At 52.8% G+C, this 22,301-nt stretch overlaps 2 gene segments (V, D, J or C); one reads left to right on the top strand and one right to left on the bottom strand.

Moving 5' to 3' along the window:
* Window positions 1-4,951: 4,951 nt before the first annotated feature.
* Window positions 4,952-12,918, bottom strand: LOC141997138 (Ig alpha chain C region-like). The segment is given in 6 exon segments: window positions 4,952-5,346; window positions 5,691-6,020; window positions 6,903-7,190; window positions 8,541-8,798; window positions 9,401-9,727; window positions 12,858-12,918. Coding segments are annotated over 6 exon segments (1,659 nt in total).
* Window positions 12,919-13,180: 262 nt separating this feature from the next.
* LOC141997136 (immunoglobulin heavy constant gamma 2-like) lies at window positions 13,181-21,415 on the top strand. The segment is given in 7 exon segments: window positions 13,181-13,208; window positions 14,704-15,000; window positions 15,473-15,790; window positions 15,978-16,304; window positions 16,636-16,968; window positions 20,961-21,094; window positions 21,332-21,415. Coding segments are annotated over 7 exon segments (1,521 nt in total).
* The last annotated feature ends 886 nt before the right edge of the window (window positions 21,416-22,301 follow it).

The raw sequence follows: 22,301 nt of genomic DNA, 5'->3' as shown, positions 1-22,301 counted from the left end.
TTGACCAGCCCACCCTCAAGCCCTATGAAAAGGGGGGAAGGCACGGCCACCCCATCAGCAACACCCTGAGCTGCCCCATATTGTCAGACACTGGAAACAGAAATGATGGCCCCCAACTGACTTCTCCCTTGGGGCGACTGCCACCATCACACAGCAGTGACCTCAGTCCCTGTAGGCAGATGGCTCCATGGCCCATTTCTAATTCCTTCAGCCGTCTATGTGGTTGTGTCATGGGGACTGAGTCAGGACCTCTCCCAACTCATCCCACATGGCATACCACTCAGTCAGAGCCCCTTTCACTCACCACCAGCCTGGGCTCCGCTGGGAACCCGTTCCCAAGAGCTGGAAGGACTCACAGCCCAGCATTCCCTGAGCCTGTTCATGTGTCTTGTCAATGGCATGAACATCGCCTGGGAAATGGCCTGGAGCCTCCTTAATTTTGTACACACCTGGGCACTCAAAGGGACATCAGGATTACAGTCCCTCTCCGCTTTATCTGGGAAACTACAGTTATTGAAACATCGTGGCCCAGAGACAGTGATTCCCTCTGGGTTTGGTTTACAGCTACAGTGGAAGACCACAGCTCTCCGGATGTACAGGCTGAAAACTTAATTCTCCCACCAACGCACTCTATGACCTGGGCCATAGAGTTCGGTGGTGGATAATTGACATGACCTTCCTAGCTCTGAAACCTTGACTGGTGCATTTGTAGACCTTAAGGCCAGAAGGAACCGTTACAGTATCAAGTCTGACCTCCTGTATGCCACAGGCCAGAGAGTCTCACCCAGCTAGCCCACTATGGAGCCCAATGACTTGTCTTTGATGGGCGCATATCTTCCAGAAGGGACCCCAGGCTGGATGTACAAATCTCAAGAGATGGAGACTTCACCACTTCCACTGGAAGTTAGTTCCAAAGGTTTCCTTCCATATGTTGTGCCTTATTATTAATTTGTTCTCTCTGCATTTAACTTCCAGCCATTGGCACCTCTTAAGCCTTTCTGTACTAAGTTAGACACCGTTAGTGCCCAGTGTTGTCTCGCTGTGACACAGGGCCAGAAAGGGTTACACAACTAGTAGGCTACTTAACCCAGATTCAAGCTTCAGAGACATAGTTAGTTAGGTCCCATTACGCCTCTGACATTTCGGGCAGTGATGAAGCTCCTCCACTCCTGTCTGTTTCTGGCAAGTCTTTCAATGGTTCCCCAGATTTCTCTTTAGAGACATAGTAGTAGATAATGTTTGTGATGTTGTCATCGGCACCGACTTCCCCTCTGCCCGGTGGGTGCTCTGCCCCTGGCCCCACCCCTGCCCCGCCTCTTCCCGCCCCTGCACTGCCCTTGCCCCACCCCCATTCCACCCCTTGACCAAAGTCCCAGCCCCACCCTGCCTTTTCTCACCCCAGCCCCGCCCTCTTCCCACCCCATTCCACCCCCTTCCCCCAAGTCCCCACCCCTGCCCTGCCTCTTCTCCGCTTCCTCCCCTGAGCGTACGGCGTCCCCACTCCTCCCCCTCCTTCCGGAAAGTCCTAAGCGCCGCCAAACAGCTGTTAGGCAGCGGGGGAAGCAGGAAGCTGGGAGGGAGGGGGAGGAGGGGGACATGGCACGCTCGGGGGAGTGGGAGAAGGAGACGAGGAGGGGGGAGCTTGGCTGCTGCTTGGTGCAGAGCGCCCGCTAATTTTTCCCTATGGGTGCTCCAGCCCCGGAGCACCCACGGAGTCAGCGCCTTTGGGTGTTGTGTGTTTACATATATATTGTTAGAGGTTGACAATGTAACCAAACAGTTCCTGTCTATCACTGTACTCTGCTGATTCAGAAATCAAAAGGAGATATTGACATTTAAATGAACTGTGAATGTAGTGATATCACTGTCTTCAAAGAGAATTTAAGTATATAGAATCATAGAAGATACAGTAAAGTACCTGCAAATGGTGGGAAGTAGGCAATTGCTTTATGTTAATCCATGTAGCTAATTACTGGTGGTGCTTAGGAAATAGGAAGTTACTTCAAAGACACTATCCTTCACCCAAGGAATACCTGCTGTCAAGAGGCTGACAGTAGCTTGTTAGGGGTCTATAAAAATTCTTGGGCCCTGATCCTTTCCTCTCAGATTTGCTTAAGCTTTGTCAGGGGAAGTTTGAGTCATAAGACAGAGGCCTCCAGTTCTATTCTGGATCACCCTGATATTGGCCATGGACATTGGACTATAACCTGATAAACTGATTCTAGAAGGGACTCGTTGCAACTCTGAAGCTAACCATCTCTGCTATGAAACTGACCTAAGAACTCTATTCCTACCTGTACTTTTTAACCAGAAGTCTCTCTCTCTCTCTCTCTCTTTTCTTTTTTAATAAATTATAGTTTAGTTAATAAGAATTGGCTGTAAGCATCTATTTGGGTAAGATCTGAAATATTCCTTGACCTGATGGGCAATGTCTCCGATCCCTTGGGATTGGCAGAACTTTTATATGATTAACAAGATTTTCAGTAATCCTCATCATATTTGACTTGGCTGTCTGGGTGGGAGCTCAAGGCTGGGTTGCTTTAAGGGAACTGTATTTCTGGATTCTGGGTAATCAGTAAGGTATTGTAGAAGCTGTTTTGTTGTTAGTTTGGTGAATCTATCAGAATAACCACCAGTTTGGGGGATTGTCTGCCCTATTCTTTGCAATATGCCCTACTTGGGCGATCTCAGCATGGCCCACCAGGGACCCCGGTCACTCTCCATGGAGGTACTTATACATATCAATGAAGCCATCTCTTCAATGTCTCTTTCATAAGCTCAACCGATTCGGCTCCTCCCATCTCTCACTGGAAGGTATTTTCTCCAGCCCTCTAATCATTTTTCTGGTTCTCTTTTGCACTCTCTCCAATTTTTCAAACTTCTTTTTGAATATGTTGACATAACAATGGCGGTACTGCATCAGACCAGTCATCCATCTACCCCAGTAGCCTGTCTTCCAACAGTGGCTGATACCAGATGCATCAGATGGAATGGCCAGAATGAGGCAATTATCGAGTGATTAATCCACTTTCATACAGTCCCAGCATCTGACCGTAAGAGGCTTAGGGACACCAAGAACATAGGGTTGCATCACTGACCATCTTGGCTAATAGCCACTGATGGACCTATTCTCCATGAATTTACCTAATTCTTTTCTGAACCCAGTTATGCTTTTGGACTTCACAACATCCACAGGTTGATTCTGTGTTGTGTGAAGAAGTACTTCCATGTGTTTGCTTAAAACCTGTGGCCATTTAATTTCATTGAGTGACCCCTGGCTCTTGTTTTATGTGAAGGAGTAAATAACACATCCTGATTCACTTTCTCGCCACCCGCCATGATTGTATAGACTTCTCTCAAATCCCCCCTAGCTGTCTCCTTAGATGAACAGTGCCAGCCTTTTTAATCTCTCCTAATGGAAGCTGCTCCGTAGCCCTGTTGCTCTTCTCTGTACCTTTTCCATTTCTATTATATCTCTTTGGCGATGGGGCGACCAGAACTGCACACAGTATTCAAGCTGTGGGCATACCGTGGATTTATACAGAGGCAATATGGTACTTACTGTCTTATTATCTGTCCCTTTCCTAATGGAGCCTAACATTCTGTTACCGCTTCTGACCATTCCTGCACATTGACCCCAGAACTGGATGCTGTATTCCAGTGTCGGTCTCCCCAGTGCCGTACTCAGAAGTGAAATCACTTCCCCTGATCACCACCCACCTGTTCACACATCCAGGGACAATGGGGACAGAGCTGCTGGGAATGAAGGCTCCTAACTCAGTCTCACCCTGCCGCCTAGCTCCCTGCAGACATAACACCAGGTTCCTGGAGGCTCTGCCTCCACCTTATGTGGTCAGGTGAGAAAGAATCTCCTAGGCGTTCTGACACCAGAGTGGCTAGGGCTACGTTGCTGGACAGGTGCAATGGTTAAGACACAAGTCTTGGAGATGGGGGATCAGGGCTCTATTCCCACCTCTCCCACTGACCTGCAGCGTGACCAGAGACAAGCCACTTGGGCTGGGGTCTTTAAAGGACTCTTAGGCAATTAGTTGCCACTGAAATAAACTCATAACTCCAGGGGGAGATTGGTGTCTCACCTCTTCGAGCATCCCAGATATAATCCTTTTGTGCCAAAATACCCCCTCCCAGCCTCTCTGTGCTGAGACTGTGAGCACCTTGCATTAAGGATGTTTGCTCTGTGTGTTCATGCAGCACCCATCACAATGGGGCCCTAACCTTGGTCAGGACATCTAGGAGCTGCAATATCATGAACTATAGCAAGTCACTGCCAAGGGATGGGCAGCCAGACTCATGACACTGCATGAGGATGGATGGATGCATAGAGGATATTGCATAATTTCGGACGGATGGATGGATGTTGTAGAAGCAAAGGTAGACAGATGACACTGCAGATGTTGGACGGATGGACAGGGATTGCAAAAGGGAGAACAGACAAAGTCAAATATTGCCAAGGGAAAGATGGATAAACAGACATAGTGCAGAGAGAGAGACTGCAGGTGGGCAGGAAAATGGACAGCTAGTAAAGAGGGAAAAACAGACAAAGGTATGGCAGAGGATAGGATGGGTGGATAGATCCTGCAGAAGGAAGCTTTGATGAATAGATCTAGATAATGCATAAAATAATGCATAAGGAGACTGGATGGATAGTAAGAGATACTTCAGAAAGAAGGGTGGTGAATGGATATAGATGATGTAGGAGGGAGGCTGGGCTGGTGGATAAGACATCGAGATGGCCCCTGCTAGAAGAAGACATCCCATTGAACACAAACTCTGGCATGCTGCATTTTTATTTGGGCATATTCCACACACAGCCATGCTCTGTACACCAGAGCTCCCACAGCTTTACACACAGGCTAAGAGGAATCCCAGACCCCACGAGGTTCCCTGGCCATCTCAGATACGCCATGAGGAGCCCACGCGGCTCTGCTCCTCAGTAGCAGGTGACGTCGGTATCGGACAAGATCACAGAGACATTGACAGCGCTGGGTTTACCGGAGGCTTTGTCCACGCTCCGCTGGACGAAGGTCATGGGCAGACCCTCGTGCCCCACCATGCAGGCGTACGTGTCCCCCCGTCCCCATTCAGATGCCAAGACATTGAGCTTGCTGTAGATGAAGTAGCGCTCCTCCTTCCCGGCCTCCCGGACGGGGCCGATGTTGGTGTAGGCCTCCTGGGGCACGGGCCGGTCCTGCTGGGTCCATGTCACCAAGATGTCTCTGGGCCGGAAGCCGGAGGCCAGGCAGGTGATGGTGGCCAATTCCCGGAGAGCCAGCTCCTCAGCGTGAGGAGGGAAGATGTAGACAGAAGGGTTACGGGGAGAGACCACTGCAACAAGGAAACACCAAAGGGTTCATGGTGAGGGATGAGAACCAGGAGTCCTGGCTGCCATCCCCCACACAACCCCCCTGCTACAACCCACTGGACCCCACCCCTCACTCTGCTCCCAGAGCTGGAAAAAGAAACCAGGAGTCCTGACTCTCCGTCCCCTTCCGTCTCATAAATTTGCACATTTCATCCCACCCACAAATGTGTAATGCCTAGTCTCACTGACCTGACACCAGATCAGAGCTAGCACCCCCTAGAGACAAAAGGACCTGTGTCCCATTCCCCACACCCTGAGCCAGCCAGATTGGAGCTAGCACCCCCTACGGGGGAAAGGAGGTTCTTACCATGAATCTTGTGGATGGTCTTGACAATGGCTGATGGGATGTCTTGGTGCTTCACTGTGCAGGTGAACTCCTCCCCTGCCTGCCACTCCTCCACGCACACCCGCAGGATGCTGGTTGCACTGTAGGTGCCATTTTCTTGCAGCACCGGCTCCCTGGAGACCACGGCCAATGGGCCCCCGCTACCCCGGTTCCAGGAGACCTCCAGGCTTCCGGGGGTCTCCATGCTGCTCACCAAACAACTGATGGTGGCGTTCTGCCCTATGTAGAGATCCTCCAGGGAAGGGGGAAGGAGAAAGACCTCCAGAGGATGTTGATTACAGTTTCCGCCACCTGGTTGGGGGCAGGAGGCAGCATTGAGGCTTGAGATGAGTGAATACTCAAGAGGCACCAGCTGATAACTAAGTGCCTCTGTCTCAGGGGTGCAAAGCCCAGGGGCTGTTTTGGGAAGGGGCCAAGGGTCATTGGGGTGGGAAATAGGGCACTGGGTTCCCTGATGGAAGGGGAAGGACCCTCATCTCATGTGGTGTCGGGAACAACGGCTGAGGTTTTCCAACACACCCAGGGATTGGGATTCCTGGGCCCCATTATTATTATTTGGGTCTCTGGGTCCCATGAGCAGATCTGAAGGTCTCTGGCTCCGATGGGAGAAAGCCCCATTGTGGAAAACATGGCAGGGGACAGACCTGCCATGTTTGCTCAACTCAGGGTCCTTCCAGCCTGAAATTCATGAGCTCAATGAAGATGACAGAGATGGCAACTGGGACACAGAGAGGAGAAATGACCTGCCCATGGTAATTCCTGACTCCTTTCCCCCACGCTGTAATCACTAGACACTACTCCCCTCCCAGAGCTGGGGATAGAACCCAGGAGTCCTGGCTCTCGGCCCCCTGCTGGAAGTACTAGATCCCACATCCAGAGCTCAGGATACAACTTGCATCCCCGAAACCCCTCCCCACTACACAGGCAGAAGGTGCTGTTTATATTTTACCCCAGTGATATTCTGGCTGCTGGTCTCCCAAGGTCCCTCAGGGGTTGAGACCACAACTCTCACTGCAAGCCGATGTGGGAGTTGAGAGCGTGAATCCCTTTGGAAACCCCAGCATTGAAGCCTGAACTGGTGCTAGCTCCCTCACTAGCCCCTGGAGGTAATGGGGGCCTTGACCATATTGGGATGAACAACCCTCTCATCACCCTTTGGAAGCTTCAACTCACAATTCCCTGGCTTCACCTTGACCTTCAAGGTTTCATTCAGCGTCATGTGCCACACCAGGCAGAAATACTGGGGCCCCGCTTCTCCTTCCCCCTTGGGCCTGGGGACTCTCAAGATGCTCTGAGCGGAGTAGGCCCGGCCAGATCTGACGATGGGGCCACTGCTGTACTGGGAGGCAGGAACTATGGAGCCGTTGTGCTCCCAGCGGAAACTGATGTCTGCTGGGAAGAATCCAGTGACGTCGCAGAGGAACGTGTGGGAATCTCTCTTCCCTGGAGTTTCCTCTGGGTCTGGGCAGGAGACAGTGGCTGAGACAGTAGGCTCATGGGCAGGGTAGGCTGGAAGGGACAGAGATGTGATATGAAGCTAATTTCTCTTCCGGAGATGGAATATGTCTCCACTGAGTCCCTCAGTCAAACATGTGAGGGGTGACCAACCTTGGCCATATTTATTATGGTATTTGCTGTTTTTCCTTAAATCCACAGCTCATGCGATGGCCAGGGAATCTCAGCTTTCATTTAATCAAAAAAGGAAGGGTCTGTCCCCACTGACTGCAAAGAAAAGTTTGAAAACATGATCCCCACCCACTCCCTTTAGCTTCCTGGCTCACCAACCAGAAAGCAAATAAAAGCAACCCAACATTTATTAAAATCTCTAGATTTCTTTGCACCCATTTCACAACTTTGTGGTTTGAAAAATTGAAAAGGGCTCAAAGAAGAGTCTCAATGACGATTCAACAGATGTAAATGAGAGATTTAAGGAGTTATATTAGTTCAGTTCAGGGCAAACTGAAGAAGTGACTTGATTAGTGTATGAATACCTTCCCAGAGAGAAAATGTCGGGTACTAAAAAGTTCTTTAATCTAGCAGAAAAGGCAGAACAGGAACCAATGGCCAGAAATTGAAACCAGTCACATTCAAATTCGTTGTAAGGCAACAATACTGGAAGAAAACCATCAGAACAAACTATCAAGGGAAGTGGTGAATTCTCCATCCCTTGAGGGGTTCCAATCAAAACGGGATGTGTCTCTAGATGAAGCTTTAGTCAAAGACATGTTATTGGACTTGATAAAGGGGTAAATAGGTGAAATACTCTGGCCAGGGAAACATGAGGTCAGACTAGATGACCTAATGATCCTTCCGGCCTCAGACTCAATGAATCTAACTTTTATGGACCATCTTAACCCTACTTTATATCTTCTGTCCCTCATCACCTCTTGTGAAGGCTCTGGCTGAATCGTCACTTTGAAAGACCCAGGAAATATCCACCAGATCCTCCTCTATTTCCTCACAACCCTAATGGATTCTAGTGAATTGCAAGGGCTTCATTTTCCATGGCCAAAGCTGGTCTGAAAACATTCACCATTACTATTATTGTGGTGGGGTCTACTGGCCCAAACCGAGACTGCAACCCCCTCCCGCTAGGTGATGTACGGACGTGAAAGAGAGCTCCGTTCCAGAAACAGACACTGGCTGAAAGAAACCAAGGAGCCTTATCCCCACTTTGCAGGCTCAGGCACAGAGCAAGAGTAAAGTGATTTTGGCTGAGTTTGCAAAGGGAGTCAGGACTTAAACACAGACATACTCACTCGTGTCCATGAGTGGCATTTCCTTCTCCAAAACAAGGAAGTTTCACTTTGCAAGTGAAGTTGGTCCTGCTCTTCCATTGCTCCAAGGTTATTTTGTGGGTGCTGGTGATGCTCTGAGTCCCATTGGCTTGTTCCGGGGCTCCTGTCTCCACCTCAGAGCTGGCTTTCCCATCCACTTCCCAAACCACCTGAACATCTACCAAGATATAGCCCAGCACCAAGCACGTCACACGGGCTGTCTCCCCAATCAGGTCATCGTAGGACGGCTCGGTGACATAGACGGATGGAGCCACTGAGTTACTGAGACAGGCTGAGGAAATACAAAGGACTCATCTCAATAGGGAAAGAAGAGCAGAAGACTCCATGAATTCCCTGGGCATTGAAGGATACTACAGTGATGGGCGTTACAGAAGATTAGAGAGATACTGTCATTCCCCTAATTTTGTGATCCCTCAATTTCATGGGATGTTAGAAGGAAGGAAGAGAGAAACTATTGAAAAAAAAGCCTCTTTCTAGCTATCTAACAATCCCTTTCTGCCTCTCCATCTACACTTTCCTGTGCAACATCTATGGCTCCATCTATTTATTAATAATTATTCACATATATACATCCCCTTTCTCACTCCATCCATCCATCAGACCTATCTTTCTATCCAACCATCATATCCATCTTTCCTTCCAGTCATTCATCCTTCTAGCCACAGTATCTATCTCTCTATCCATCCAACCACCATATCTATCACTGCATCCATCCATCCCTCTCCCCACCCACTCCCAGTATCCATCTCACTATTGTATTTCCATCTCACCCATCACCCTGGGATCTGGGCACAGTCCCACCTACCCTTAGGCGAGGCTGGTTTCTGAGTAACCCTTCATCCCACCCCACCGTGCATGGCCATAGCCCCTCACCCAAGCACTTGCTGGTGTTGTGCATGAAGTGCTCCGTTCCCCTCGCTGGGTGGGTCACTTTACAGGTGTAGACGTCCTCCTTCTCCCAGCTCTCCTTGGTGACGTTCACTCGGCTCTGGCCCATGTAGGAGCCATCTGTGTCCTTCCAAATGGAGAAGTCCGTGGTGGGAAGGTTGCCCTTCTCGCCATTCACCAGCCATTCCACTTTGGCTGCACCGGGGCTGAATCTCAGGAGGAGGCAAACCACCTCCAGCTGCTTCTCCAAGGAGTTGCGCTCACAGGAGGGGCCTAGGAGGCGAACCTCAGGATGAATGAGAGCCTCACATACTGGGAGCAAAGACAGAAAATGGATACCAGGTCAGAGGCATGAATCAATTGCAGTTTTACAGCTCTGAGGACAATGTGCTCAAGTCCTGAATGACAACTGAGAGAGGAAAGTTTTACCTTTCCCTCCTTCCTTCCCTCTGCACCATTTCATCGATCTATCACTCTGTCTAGGTCATTGCTCCAGCCGTCCCTCCTTGTATCCATCCATACTTCTGTATCTCCATCAGTCCACCCACCTAGCCCACTCTCCATACCATCCATCCCTCTCTCTTTCACTCCCTACATCTTTCCCTCTTCACTGTCCATCCATACATCCATCCCTTTTCTTCTCTATCCTCCCTTCCATGGACTCTGTCATTCTATTGCCCCACTCCCTCTGACACTTTATTGCACACTTCTGCCTCAGTCTTTTCTTCATTCTCTGGCATCCTAATGTAGCTCACCATTCGTGATCTCCACATCTATCTTTTTATGGGAGGGACTGTGCTCCACACTGCACTGGTAGGTGGTGTTCACGAGGTCCCAGCAGGGACGGTGAGCTGGCTGACGAGGGTGAAGGCCCTGCCACTGCTCTGTGCCGCGGCTGGGAAGGTCTTGATCCCATTGGTCACCGTGCCAGAATTCCACTTGATGTCCACGGGCTCCGGGAAATAGCCAGTCATGAGGCAGGCTACAATCACCTCACAAGTGGAGCTCCCAGCAATGTCGTCACAACAGGGGAACAAAGGGAACACAGAGGGGGGTTGTGGGAGCTCTGTCAGAGAGAAAGGCAAGTCAGGACGTGAAGAACTGAGAAGCCTAAACCCAAAGAATGGTGGGACGCCAACCTCATAGGGGGCTCTACAGAGCCAGGAGCCCTGGCTGTAAGCCTGCTCATCTCTCTATTCCACCAGACCCCACTCCTTCCCAGAGTCCTAGAGAGAACCCAGGAGCCCTGGCTCCCAACCCCCATACACACACAAACCCGCTAGATCACTCACTCCTTGAAGAGCTTGTGATGCATACAGAGAGATGCACTGCAAGGAAACATTTGAATAGCTATTATCTCACTATCCTTCCCTTTCCAGGATCAGTCTATCCCCAGACCTACGAGAGGAGTGGGGTCTTGTGGCTTAGAATGGGGGGGCTGGGAGCCAGAACTCCTGGGTTCTATCCCCAGCTCCAGGACAGCAGTAAAGTCTGTTTTTTCACACACACGCCCCCCATGGCAGGTTCTCTAAAAGACACCCTCACACACACACACCAGAGACTTCAATCTTTTCTGCGCTCTGCAGGCTTCATGACTGAATCTCTGGTGAAAACCAACAAACAACCAATATGGGCCAAAAAGGGGAAGTTGAGACAAGTGAAAGTTGTTTTTTCACGCCAGCACTCGCCCCATCCAATCCACTTTTCACACCTTCTCACCAGCTTCAACACTAAAAGCTCCTGAGTGGGCGTCACTGATAGATAACAACCTATAATTATCTTTGATGACCATTGTGGGGGAAGAAGAGGGGATGTCCGACAGGCAAAGAAACCTCAGATGAACAATCCAAATGACACAGACCACAGTGGGACACATGGACAGAACCCTCCAGTCTCCAGGGCCAGGCTGCAACCCACCATGGCTGATAATTTGGTGAGTAAATTAGAGGAAAGCGGCTGCTATTGGGGTGATACAGGGGGTGTTTTAACCCTATCAGAGTGAGCACCTTTAGGGAAGAAAACTTTGTAGAGAGGGGAGCAGGACTCCTGGGTTCTCTCCCCAACTCTGGGAGGGCAGTGGGGTCTGGTGGTTAGAACGGGAGTGGTGCTGGAAGCCAGGACTCCTGGGTTCTATCCCCAGCTCTGGGAGGGGAGCTGGGACAAGTGGGTAGAGCAGTGGGAACTGGAAGCCAGGACTCCTGGGTTCTCTCCTCAGTTCTGGGAGGGGAGCAGATTAGAGTAGGGGGGCTGGGAGCCAGGACTCCTGGGTTCTCTCCTCAGCTCTGGGAGGGCTGTGGGGTCTAGTGACTTAGAGCAGGGGGACTGGGAGCCAGGAGTGTTGTGCTCTGTTCTCACCTATGAAGGCAGTGGGGTACGCCCCCTGTGTGGACCCAAAACCAGGGCAGGGTGCAGAACATGGCTCCCCTGCAGAGCCTGGATATGCTGGGGAGGTCGGGATGGGTAACATAGGCAGCGCTGTGCCCCCCGCCCCCCACAGAGACAGGGGAACAGAGGTGCTTATCTCACACGCCACCTATAAGCTGGGATAACAGCTTTGAAAGGGGTCCAGAGCTGGGCTAGCAGGGGCTGCACATCAGGAGTGAGGGGCACCGGCAGGGCTGTGGGGGAGCCCAGGGCTGGGCTGGCAAGGGCTGTGGGTCGGGAGTGAGGGACACAGGCAAGGCCTAGGGGGCAGGGCTGGGATAGCAGGGGCTACAGGTCAGGAATGAGGGGCACTGGCAGAGTGGTGGGGAACCCAGGGCTGGAGTAGCATGGGCTGTGGGTAAAAAGTGAGGGGTACCAGCAGAACTGGGGGCAGCCCAGGGCTGGGATAACAGGGGGCTGCAGGTCAGGAGTGAGGGGAACCAGCAGAGCTGTAGAGGGAGCCCAGAGCTGGGCTAGCCGGGGCTGCAGGTCAGGAGTGAGGGGCACCGGCAGGGCTCAGGGGGGCAGGGCTGGGCTAGCAGGGCCTGCAGGTTGGGAGTGAGGGGCACCGGAAGAATTGGGGGGAGGCCAGGGCTGGTCTAGCAGATGCTGCGGGTTGGGAGTTAGGGGCACCAGCAGAGCTTGGGAGAGCCAGGGCTGCGATAGCAGGTGGCTGTGGGATGGGAGTGAGGGGCACAGGCAGGGCTGGGGGGAGCCCAGGGCTGGGCTAGCAGGGGCTGCAGGTCAGGAGTAAGAGGCATGGGCAGAGTTGTGGGGGGCAGGGCTGGGCTAGCAGGAGGCTGGGGGTCAGGACTCAGGGACATAAGCAGACATGCGGTGCTCAGGGTTGGGGGGCTGAAACTAGAGGTTTGGGGGAACAGCTGAATTCTTTCTAAGGGGCTTTTGTTGTCTCCTCTCTTTAGCCCAGTCGCAAATATCTGCAACCAAAAACTTTCTAAACTGAGGCATAAATTTCCCTTTAGCATGTCCCTTGTCAGAGGTAAAACCCTGAACTCACCGAGCATGGGAACATGTCTCTCTGAGCCATCCCAGCCTCCCTCCACCAGCTCTGTGCTCATGCTCCATGCTGAGGGCCGAGCGTGGGGAGTTCCCAGCACAGCTAGATGTCAGCTTGGCTGCATGGGGCTGGATGTAACTGGCAGCCCCTCTTCGGGCAACAGCTCAGAGTTCAGGCTCCTAATTTGGCCTTTGAGTTGAGCTGGCTCCGTTTTTGCGGCGCATTCAGCTGGAGACGCGTTGGGCTTCCTTTCCAGGGGGGACGAGCTCTGATGTCTCCGGCTAAAGCCCACTGGAGATGCAGACCCCAGTAACTGCTCCCCAATGCGCCTCAAGTTTGGGCTTCTAGAAAGTGAGGCCGCTGGAATTCTTGGGAGATTTCTACTGTAGAGTTTAGGAAAGTGTCCAGCAAAATCTTCATCCAAATTGGTTAGAATATGAGTGTTTCTTGAGTGGGAATCTGGCTAGAAAGGTCGTGCGCGAGGGGACGTGAAAGCCAGTCGACTACTGAGTTTGGGGGAGGGAAGGTTTTTTACTCTAACCCCAGAACTCTGACCCTAAACCAAACCTTAAACCCAACTACTTAGACCCCCAACTCTGTCCTAACTCCCTAACCAGGACCCTAACCCCAGTGGACAGATGCACCAACTCCTTAACCCCAACACCCTAATCCTCGCCCTCTCCCTATAGTCCTATCCTCATCCTGAACCCCGGCTCTCTAGCCCCTACTCCCTAACTCTGACCCTCAACTCTGACCCTCTCGTCAAACCCAACCCCTAACCCTAACGTCCCAACCTTATCCCCCCAACCCTGACTTTAGATCGCTTAGGCTGCAATGGTCCTGGGATCAGTAGAGTCCTCATTCTTATTTCTCTGTAAAGCTCCCGGTGCAATGGGTCCCTGATCCTAGATTGGGTTTTCTAGACCACTGTGATACAAGTACTAACGACCAATTATACCCCTAACCATAACCCCAGCTCTAACCCTAACCTCCCCACCTTGACCCTCTAAGCACCAGAGCTTTGATGTCTCCAGTCTAGTATCAAGCATCCCAAAACAAGAACTATCAGAACTTGCAAATTAGTCCCTTGGGTTAGGAAACAAGAGTTTCACTAACTCCCTCTGAGAAATGGCATCAGACCCGGTAGGAATCTGATGGTTGAATGACTACAAAATTGGCTAGAAATCCAATCATAACACATCAAATATTGAACTTGAGAGTGGAAAGGTATTTGACCCAAACCATTAAACCATCACCCTTAATTCTACCCCAGCAACCTCTAGCCCTTAACCCCAGCACCTAACCCTAACCCTTAATCCTCCTCCCCTATGTATAATGATAACCCTAACTCTAACCCAAAGGGCCCATATGTCCTGGGTTGACTTGAACAGCCCCAGGCTTTCCTGCAATGTCCTGGGAACTCATTGGGGATATCTAACAATGTGCATTTGAGCCATAGAAATGCTTACGAGCCAGTAGGGGCCAAAGATGTTACCGCCTAGGAACCTAATGAGATTTACCCAAGCTAAAATCACTAGTACAACAGGGTCTGTGCAGCACAAGTTAAATTGGGGGCCCTGCTCCTGGTCACTCTGTGACTCAACCTGGAAGATGGGGGGTTCCAATCTCAGGCACACACTTAAACACAGACATTAACAAGACCTTGCAATTGGCAACAGTCTCACCACAAGCTGTCTGCTGTGCTGAGTGGAGCAGAGTGGGGCTCCGTTAGGGGACGCTCTCCCCGGGCATTGAGTCCTGGCCCCAGTGCCACGCTAGGGCCCCCATGCTGCATGGAGCGGGGTAGGGGCTGCGTCTCATGGCCTCGCTCTCTCTCCCTTTGCAGCTAGCCCCACGGCCCCATCTGTCTTCCCCCTGACCTCCTGCACCGGCGACGACACCCACCAGATCACCTTCGGCTGCCTGGCCAAAGGATACTTCCCCGAGCCGGTCACCGTGACGTGGAGCCCAAATGTCGCCTCCTCGGGCGTGAAGACTTATCCCTCCCTGCTGCAACCTTCCAGTGGCCTCTACACGCTCAGCAGCCAGGTCACCGTCCCGTCCAGCAGCTGGAAGTCTAACACCTATAGCTGCAAAGTACAACACCAGCCCACCAGCTCCAGCATCTCCAAGGAAATCCCAAGTAGGGACAGCGCGACGCAGCCCGTGGGGGGAAGGGCAGGGGTTGGGGCTCTCTCAGGTCCCTGATCTGGTGACTGGTGCAGGGAGAGAGGATGGGAGCCTGCCAGTGCTGTGAGCCAAGGGAGTCACCACTGTGGGAGGAGAGATGGAGAGAGAGAGACACCACAGAGAGATGGGAGTGAATGGGGACAGGTAGATAGTGTTGGGTATGGAAAGAGAGAGGCCACGCACCAAAGGGTGGAGGGACGAAAAGAGAGACCATGCAAAGAGAAGCGATGGGTGCTGCAATGCAGGGAAAGGGGCAGAGGGCTCAGTAGGGAGCCCAGTGCTGCAGGGAGTGGGGGGCTCAGTAAGGGGCGCCATGCTGTGGACAACAGGGTGCTGGGGCTCAGTAGGGGGCACTGTGCTGCAGGGAGTGAGGGGGGCCCAGGAGGGGTCTGTACAACAACTAACCCCTGCCACCCTTCTCCCAGAGCCCATCCCCATTGAACCCGAGGTGCACGTCCTCCACTCCTCCTGCACCAGCAAGCCAGGTGCCATCCAGCTGGTGTGCTTCATCTCCGGCTTCTACCCCGAGCCTTTGACGGTGGAATGGCTGGTGGACGGCAAGCCCGGGCAACTTTCTGGTGACACCGACTCTGCCAAGAAGGACACCAACGGCCGCACCTTCAGGACCCGCAGCAATGCCAGTGTCTCCCAGGACGAGTGGCTGGAGGGCAAGATGTACACCTGCCAGGTGTATCACCCGGGCACCGGAAGCAAAAAGCAGGACCACGCCCACAAGTGCAGAGGTGACACTGAGCGGGGCCAGGCTGCCTAGGAAGGGGAGGGGACACCGGGCTGGGCTCGAGCTGGGAGAGGAGTGGTGGGGGGAGACTGGGATGGGCTTTTTAGGGGACAGGGCGTGAGAGGAGACCGGGATGGGCTTGGGCAGGGGAGACCCAGCGTAGTGGCTGACCCAGGCTCTCCCATCCCCAGAAGAAACAACATCTCCCAGCGACATCCAAGTCTTCCTGGTGCCCCCATCCCCCACCGCCCTGTACGTGACCCAGAGACCCATGCTCACCTGCCTGGTGGTCAACCTGCCGAGCGACTCCGGCCTCCGGGTGGTCTGGTCCCGGGAGAAGCCAGAGTCCATTAGCCCTGATGAGCCGGACATCGGTGAGCACTTCAACGGCACCTTCACCGCCTCCAGGTCCATGCCCATCTTCACCCGTGACTGGGAGGATGGAGAGACCTTTACCTGCAAAGTGGAGCACTCAGAGCTACCCTCGCCCCTCATCAAATCCATCTCCAAGAAGCCAGGTAAGAGGAGCTCAGGGTCCCTAAGGGGAAAGACTCCCCTATCCCCACCCCCAGCAGGGGGGATGCTCCTTAAGAGGAAGCCCCAACCCCCAACAACCTGAGATCCTGGCCCCTGAGTCCCTTTCCATCCCCAAATCCACACCCTCAAATTGTGCTCCAGAGATACCAGCTCCCAGTCCCCAGCCCCTCCATCCTGAAGGAGAGAGGGGATGTTCCTACCATCCTACACACGCACACACACACGCACACACACACCCCATCCTTATCCCCATGTGCCCCAGATGAGTAATGTGCTTGGCTCATCTGTGTCCTCCATCCCCATCCACCGAAGGCAAGCACTCCACCCCAGGTGTCTACCTCCTGCGCCCCCACAACGAGGAGCTAAGGAGCAAAGGAGACTCTGTCAGCCTCACCTGCCTGGTGCGGGGCTTCTTCCCCGAGGACATCTCGGTGCAGTGGATGAAGAACCATGAAGGTGAAAATGAGACTGACAACATCACCACTCCGCCCATGAAGGAAAAAGATGGCGATTCGAACTTCTTCCTCTACAGCAAGCTGAAAGTCAGCAAGGCCAGCTGGAACAGCGGAGACACCTACACCTGCATGGTGATCCACGAAGCTCTGCAGATGAAATTCACCCAACGCAGTGTCAGCAAAGTCTCTGGTAAATGAAGACGTCTCCTCCCAGCCCCACTGGTAGCATTGTCCAGTACAGCTTCCTGTAAATAATCTCTGTGCCCTCAGTGATGACAAGTGAATAAACGGAACAAGTCTGAGCTCACCCCCAGGTCTCCTTGTTGTGGTGTCACTGGGTGAAATCTGCAGGTCGCCCAAGGTGGACAAGGTCCCAAGTTGCAGGCTGGGAGAAACCCAGATGCTATAAGGCTGGGGGTGCTAATACCCAGATCCTGTATGGGTGGATACATATACACCATGGATGGATACATAGATACATGGGTAGATTCCATGAAAGGAAAGATGAGTCGATGCCATGGAAGGAAGGATAGGTAGATATGTGGGTCCATGCCATGTAAGGAAGGATGAATGCATGCATGAGTACAGACACAGCATGGAAACAGTGATGGAGAAGGGGGTAGATGCACAGTTACACATATACGCACGTACATACTGCGGAGGAGCAGACACATTCAAGCCAATCTCAGTTGGAAGGCCAGGTGTTCAAAGAGATGATTAGATGGATACATACTTCAGGGGGCAGGAGATATCACCAAGAGATATCACAAGGAGGAGGAGAGAAATAGAAAGATCATTATTTGGATTAAATTAACTCCTATACCCCCAACTGAGACCAGGACCCTGTTGGGATGGGCACGGCACAGACAGTGGGAGACAGTCCTTCTCACAACCTAAATACAGAAAGAGGAGGAGGAGAAACAGAGGTACCAAGAGTGGAAGGGACCTGCCCAAAATCACCGAGCATGTCAATGACAGAGCTAGAAACAGAATCCAGGTGTCCTGAATGTCCCACCCAGTGTGCCTGCAACTAGACTGCACTGCACTCAGGGAACGATGGTTGGATGGCTCAAAGAGGGTGGATGCCAATGGATAAACAGATGCCGAGGGATAGAAAAAATGTATGGGGATCCGCAGATGGGTGGACGGATGGAGAGAGGGGTGCGTATGGGGGTATAGATGGATGGATGGTGAATGTTGGATGGGTACACTTTCTGAAGGATTGATGGATGGATAAATAGATGGACTGTCATAGATGGACAGGAGGAGATGGGGATGAATGGATGTATAAATGAATGTCAATGGATTGGTAGTTACATATGGCACTGGACTGGTACCGATGGGGATGGGAAGGTGGATGGATGAATGGGTTGTTACCCATAGTGAGTGAGTGATAGATGGAGATGAAAGGATGGGTAAATATGATAATGGCTGACTACATATATTTGGGAAAGGATGGATGGCAATGAATGGATTAGTGTCAATGGGTACCAATGGTGATGGAGGGACAGGGGTGGATGAATACTGAAAGGGATAGACAGATAAGTGGATGGGGTTGCATGGATGGATGGTGAGGGATGAGGATGGATGGACAGACAGACAGGACATTGGGTGGCTGGATGGTTAGGAACAAGAATGGATGGATGGGTACAGATCTGTGTGGGTGGATGGAAGATACAGATGAGGGTGGATGGATGGTTAGGGATGAGCAAGGATGGATGGATGGTACAGATCAGGAGGGATGGGTAGATGATGATTATGGATGAAGAAGGATGGATGGATGGCTAAGCAATCCCTAGGATCCCACTGAGGCAAGGTCCTCTAGGCTAGAACCTGTGCATGCCCAGAGGGGCATTGTGTCAGGGTCAGCATTTACCCCACATCCCATCCCACCCCAGAGAGGAGCAGGGAGAGTTTCCAGACAGAATCAGTGGAGGGAGGGCAATTCAAATTCCCTGACCCCTAAACACACCTCCCCTGCAGGCTAGGAGGCTAAGGGGTCTCCCTCCACCCCCGACCCTCTGTGGCAGCTGGGGAGGGGGTGATAGAACAACATACAACAAACACCCCGCTCCAGGGATCAGCTCCTGGCACCCAGTGCTCGCAAAGCAGCAGCAGTAGTAGGGCTGTTATCTGAAGCAGACACTGAGCAGGGCTCAGCTAAAGTCTCACTAGCTCTGGTGACATAGGGGGCCCGGGCAGTGGGGTGGGACAGAGGATGCAGACTCCTCTATGGCCCCACACATGAGCCCTGTCTCCTACCTAGCCCCAACAGGGCACCCACACACATACAGGCACATGTGTGTGTGTGTGTGTGTGTCAGCCCCAGGGCTGGATGGGCGAGCGCAGGGCTCGAACACACCAGTGCCAAGCACAGAGCTCCACGCATGGTGCTAAAGGGAGCGTAGCCAGCAGCAGCAGTGTTAGGGCTGTTATCCTGGGGGCCGTGCAGTTGCTAGCAGGGAGGGGCGCACAAAGTAGGAGACTGCAGTGGTTGCTGAGAGAGAGAGAGAGAGAGAGAGAGAGAGAGAGCTCCATCTGGTACAGATGGACACACATGTAACATGGCATGACCCAGAGACCCTCCCGCCTGGGCGGTGATGTTTGTACACACACAGAGACGCACAACACAGAGAGACACAAACATGCACCCAGAAGCAGCCACACAGCCTGCTCTCCCTCCACTCTCAGCCAGCTCTAAGATGCAGCCGTCTCTGGGACAGGTGTTACAGGAATCCCTCACCCCGTGCTGAGTTGCTTCCCCTCTGGGGTGGAACATGGGGGCTGTTTGTACACAGACCCCTCACCGAGCACTGAGACATGTCTGACTCTTGGGTGGGGTATGCGGGGGTCAGTTTATATGGGGATATCTCACCCATCTCTAAGAAGCAGCTACCAACTCCAACCAAGTCCTTGGATCCCCCTCACGTAGGGAATGAGACCTGCGTCATCCAGAAGCCATGCACACCTGCAGGGAGCATGGCAGTGGGCTCAGTATGGAGGGTTCTCCCCCCACAGTCAGAGCTGACGTCAATGCCCCCACTGCTGTGCTAGGGGGCGCCATCCTGCAGGGGGCACCATCTTTCCTCTGAGAGATCCTGAGCCTCCCCATCATTAAATTACTCATGGCTCTGTTCCTCAAAGCGACACTGTTCCGCAGCCCCCATGTCAGCTATAGCTTGGCATTTGGACAAGGGGTCCCTATCTAAACAGCCCCTGTGTCCCACACCAAAGGGGGCCACATCTCTGTGCCGGCCGAGAGAGCCCCCTATGAACAGCCACCAGATGCCACCATCCCAGTGCCACCCAAGGGAGCCCTAAATAAACAGCCCCAGAGGCGGCTGCGTTCCATCTGAAGCAACTCCTGAGTGTTAGGTACATTGGGATCAGCGTCATAGAGGAACATACATGAAATCCATCCATCCTGGTCTTTAGGGGGCACCCCCGTCGCTGCTGCATCCCAGCACCTCACACACACTTTAAGGGATCCTGAGTCACCTCGCTTGTGGGAATGGAGGGATGGAGAACGTGTGCAAATGGAGAGAGTGAGTGAAGATGTGTGGAATGGATGGTTGGATGAATGGACAGTTGTGTATAGGGATGGATGGGTGGAGGCATGTGTGGTCATGGATGGATGGGTGGAGGGGTGTGTGGGGATGGCTGGATGGTTGTATCTAGAGATGGATGGGTGGAGGGTTGTGTGGGGATGGATGGATGGTTCCATCTAAAGATGGATGGATGGTTGTATCTGGAGATGGATGAGTGGAGGGGTGGGTGGGGATGGATGGATGGTTGTATCTAGAGATGGATAGGGGGAGGGGTGTGTGGTCATGGATGGATGGTTCTTTCTAAAGATGGATGGGTGGAGGGATGTGTGGTCATGGATGGGTCGGGTGAGGGCTGTGTGGGAGTGTATGGAGGGATGGATGGATGGTTGTATCTTGACACAGATAGGTGGGCAGGACATCGCTAGGGATGGATGGATGGATGGCAGGGTCGGTCTAGAGATGGATGAGTGGAGGGGTGTGTGGTTTAGGATGGCTGGATATGTCTAGAGAGGGAATGGTGGAGGGATGGAAGGATGAGAAGGGGATAGGCGGGTTGGTGTTGGATGCACAGTCCAAGCTCTCTCTGTCACAGTGGCTGAGTCGGAGTTGATGTCTCTTTCTCTCCCCCCAACAGAGATGATCATGTCGGGTGAGTTTTGCAGCGATGACGGAGATGAAGAGCTTGATGGCCTCTGGTCCAGCCTCTCAGTCTTTGTAACCCTCTTCCTCTTGAGCGTGTGCTACAGCGCCACCGTGACCCTGTTCAAGGTGAGAGAGAGAACGAACGTAGGAACGAAGGAATGAACGAGTTTAGCTCAGTAGAGGGCAGCTTGGAAGGGAAAGAAAGAACAGAAGAAGGAAAGAGAAAGAAGAATAGGTGAATAAGACAGAGACTGAGTGAATGAGACACAGACATAAAAGCAGGAAGGGATGACACAGACAGACAGACCGAGCAGCTCCCCCAGCGCTGACCCCTCTCACCCCTGCTCTCTCTCCCCCCTGCAGGTGAAGTGGCTGTTCTCCACCGTGGTGCAGCTGAGGCGTGCGAGGGGCCCCGAGGACAAGAACGTTCTCCAGCGCGTGGTGTAGGGGCCGCTGCCCCCGTCCGCCCGGAGACAAGGGGCCGGGACTCCCGGCTCTATTGGTGACACCACCCTGAGTCCCACAGCTGCCCCCCACCACTGCTGTGCCTCTGGGAGACCCCCTGGGGGAAGCGAGGAGCTCACCCCACATGGCCTAATCCGCCCTCAGCCACTGGGGACGCTGCCCTGCTGGGAGCTGGGCGGAGACCGGACAACTCGTACCATGCGGGGAACCAGCGCCCCTAGCGAGGAAACAACCCGAGTCCCACTTCCCACCGTCCTGAGCCCAACAGCCCCCTGCTCTGGGCCTGGATCAGAGCCAGCGCCCCCTAGAGCGGAAAGGCCCCATATCCCCTTCCCCACCCCCTGCGCCAGCCAGCCCCCCACCCTGGGGCAGGACCATAGCCAGAGTTGTGTCTGTCGTGCTGTATATTGCATATTTAGCTCTTCATTGGGATTTTTGTGTGGTGTGTGTGAGTGTGTGTGTGACTTTTGTTGTGTGCACTGAGTGACAATAAATAAATAAATAAATATACAAATCAGGCTCCATCTCATTCATAACCTCCATCCCCGACTTTCAGGGACCGCTGACAGCCGCCAGAGGGTCATGTCGTGGCTGTAGGGGGCGCCTCTGGGCATGGAGAATAAAATGAAGGCTGCCCACTGAACTGGCCCCAATGGGAGATGGGGGCCTAGCTACGAACCCAGAGAGCTGGGGCTTCGTCCCTCAGCCTATACAGGCTAGGACCGAGGGGCAGAAAGGGGAGATCTCTGGGGCAGGGAATACCACTGATAGATGAAAGAAAGAAACAAAGAAAGAAAGAAAGAAAAAGGTCTGTATGTCTGAGAATGGACGGATGCGTAGATAGACACCGGGGGGCTGGGACATACAG

Source organism: Natator depressus, chromosome 13 (genome assembly GCF_965152275.1).
Source record: "Natator depressus isolate rNatDep1 chromosome 13, rNatDep2.hap1, whole genome shotgun sequence".
Taxonomy (NCBI): Eukaryota; Metazoa; Chordata; order Testudines; family Cheloniidae; genus Natator; species Natator depressus.
Note: the sequence above shows the minus strand (reverse complement) of the source record. Positions and strands in the feature narration are given on the sequence as shown.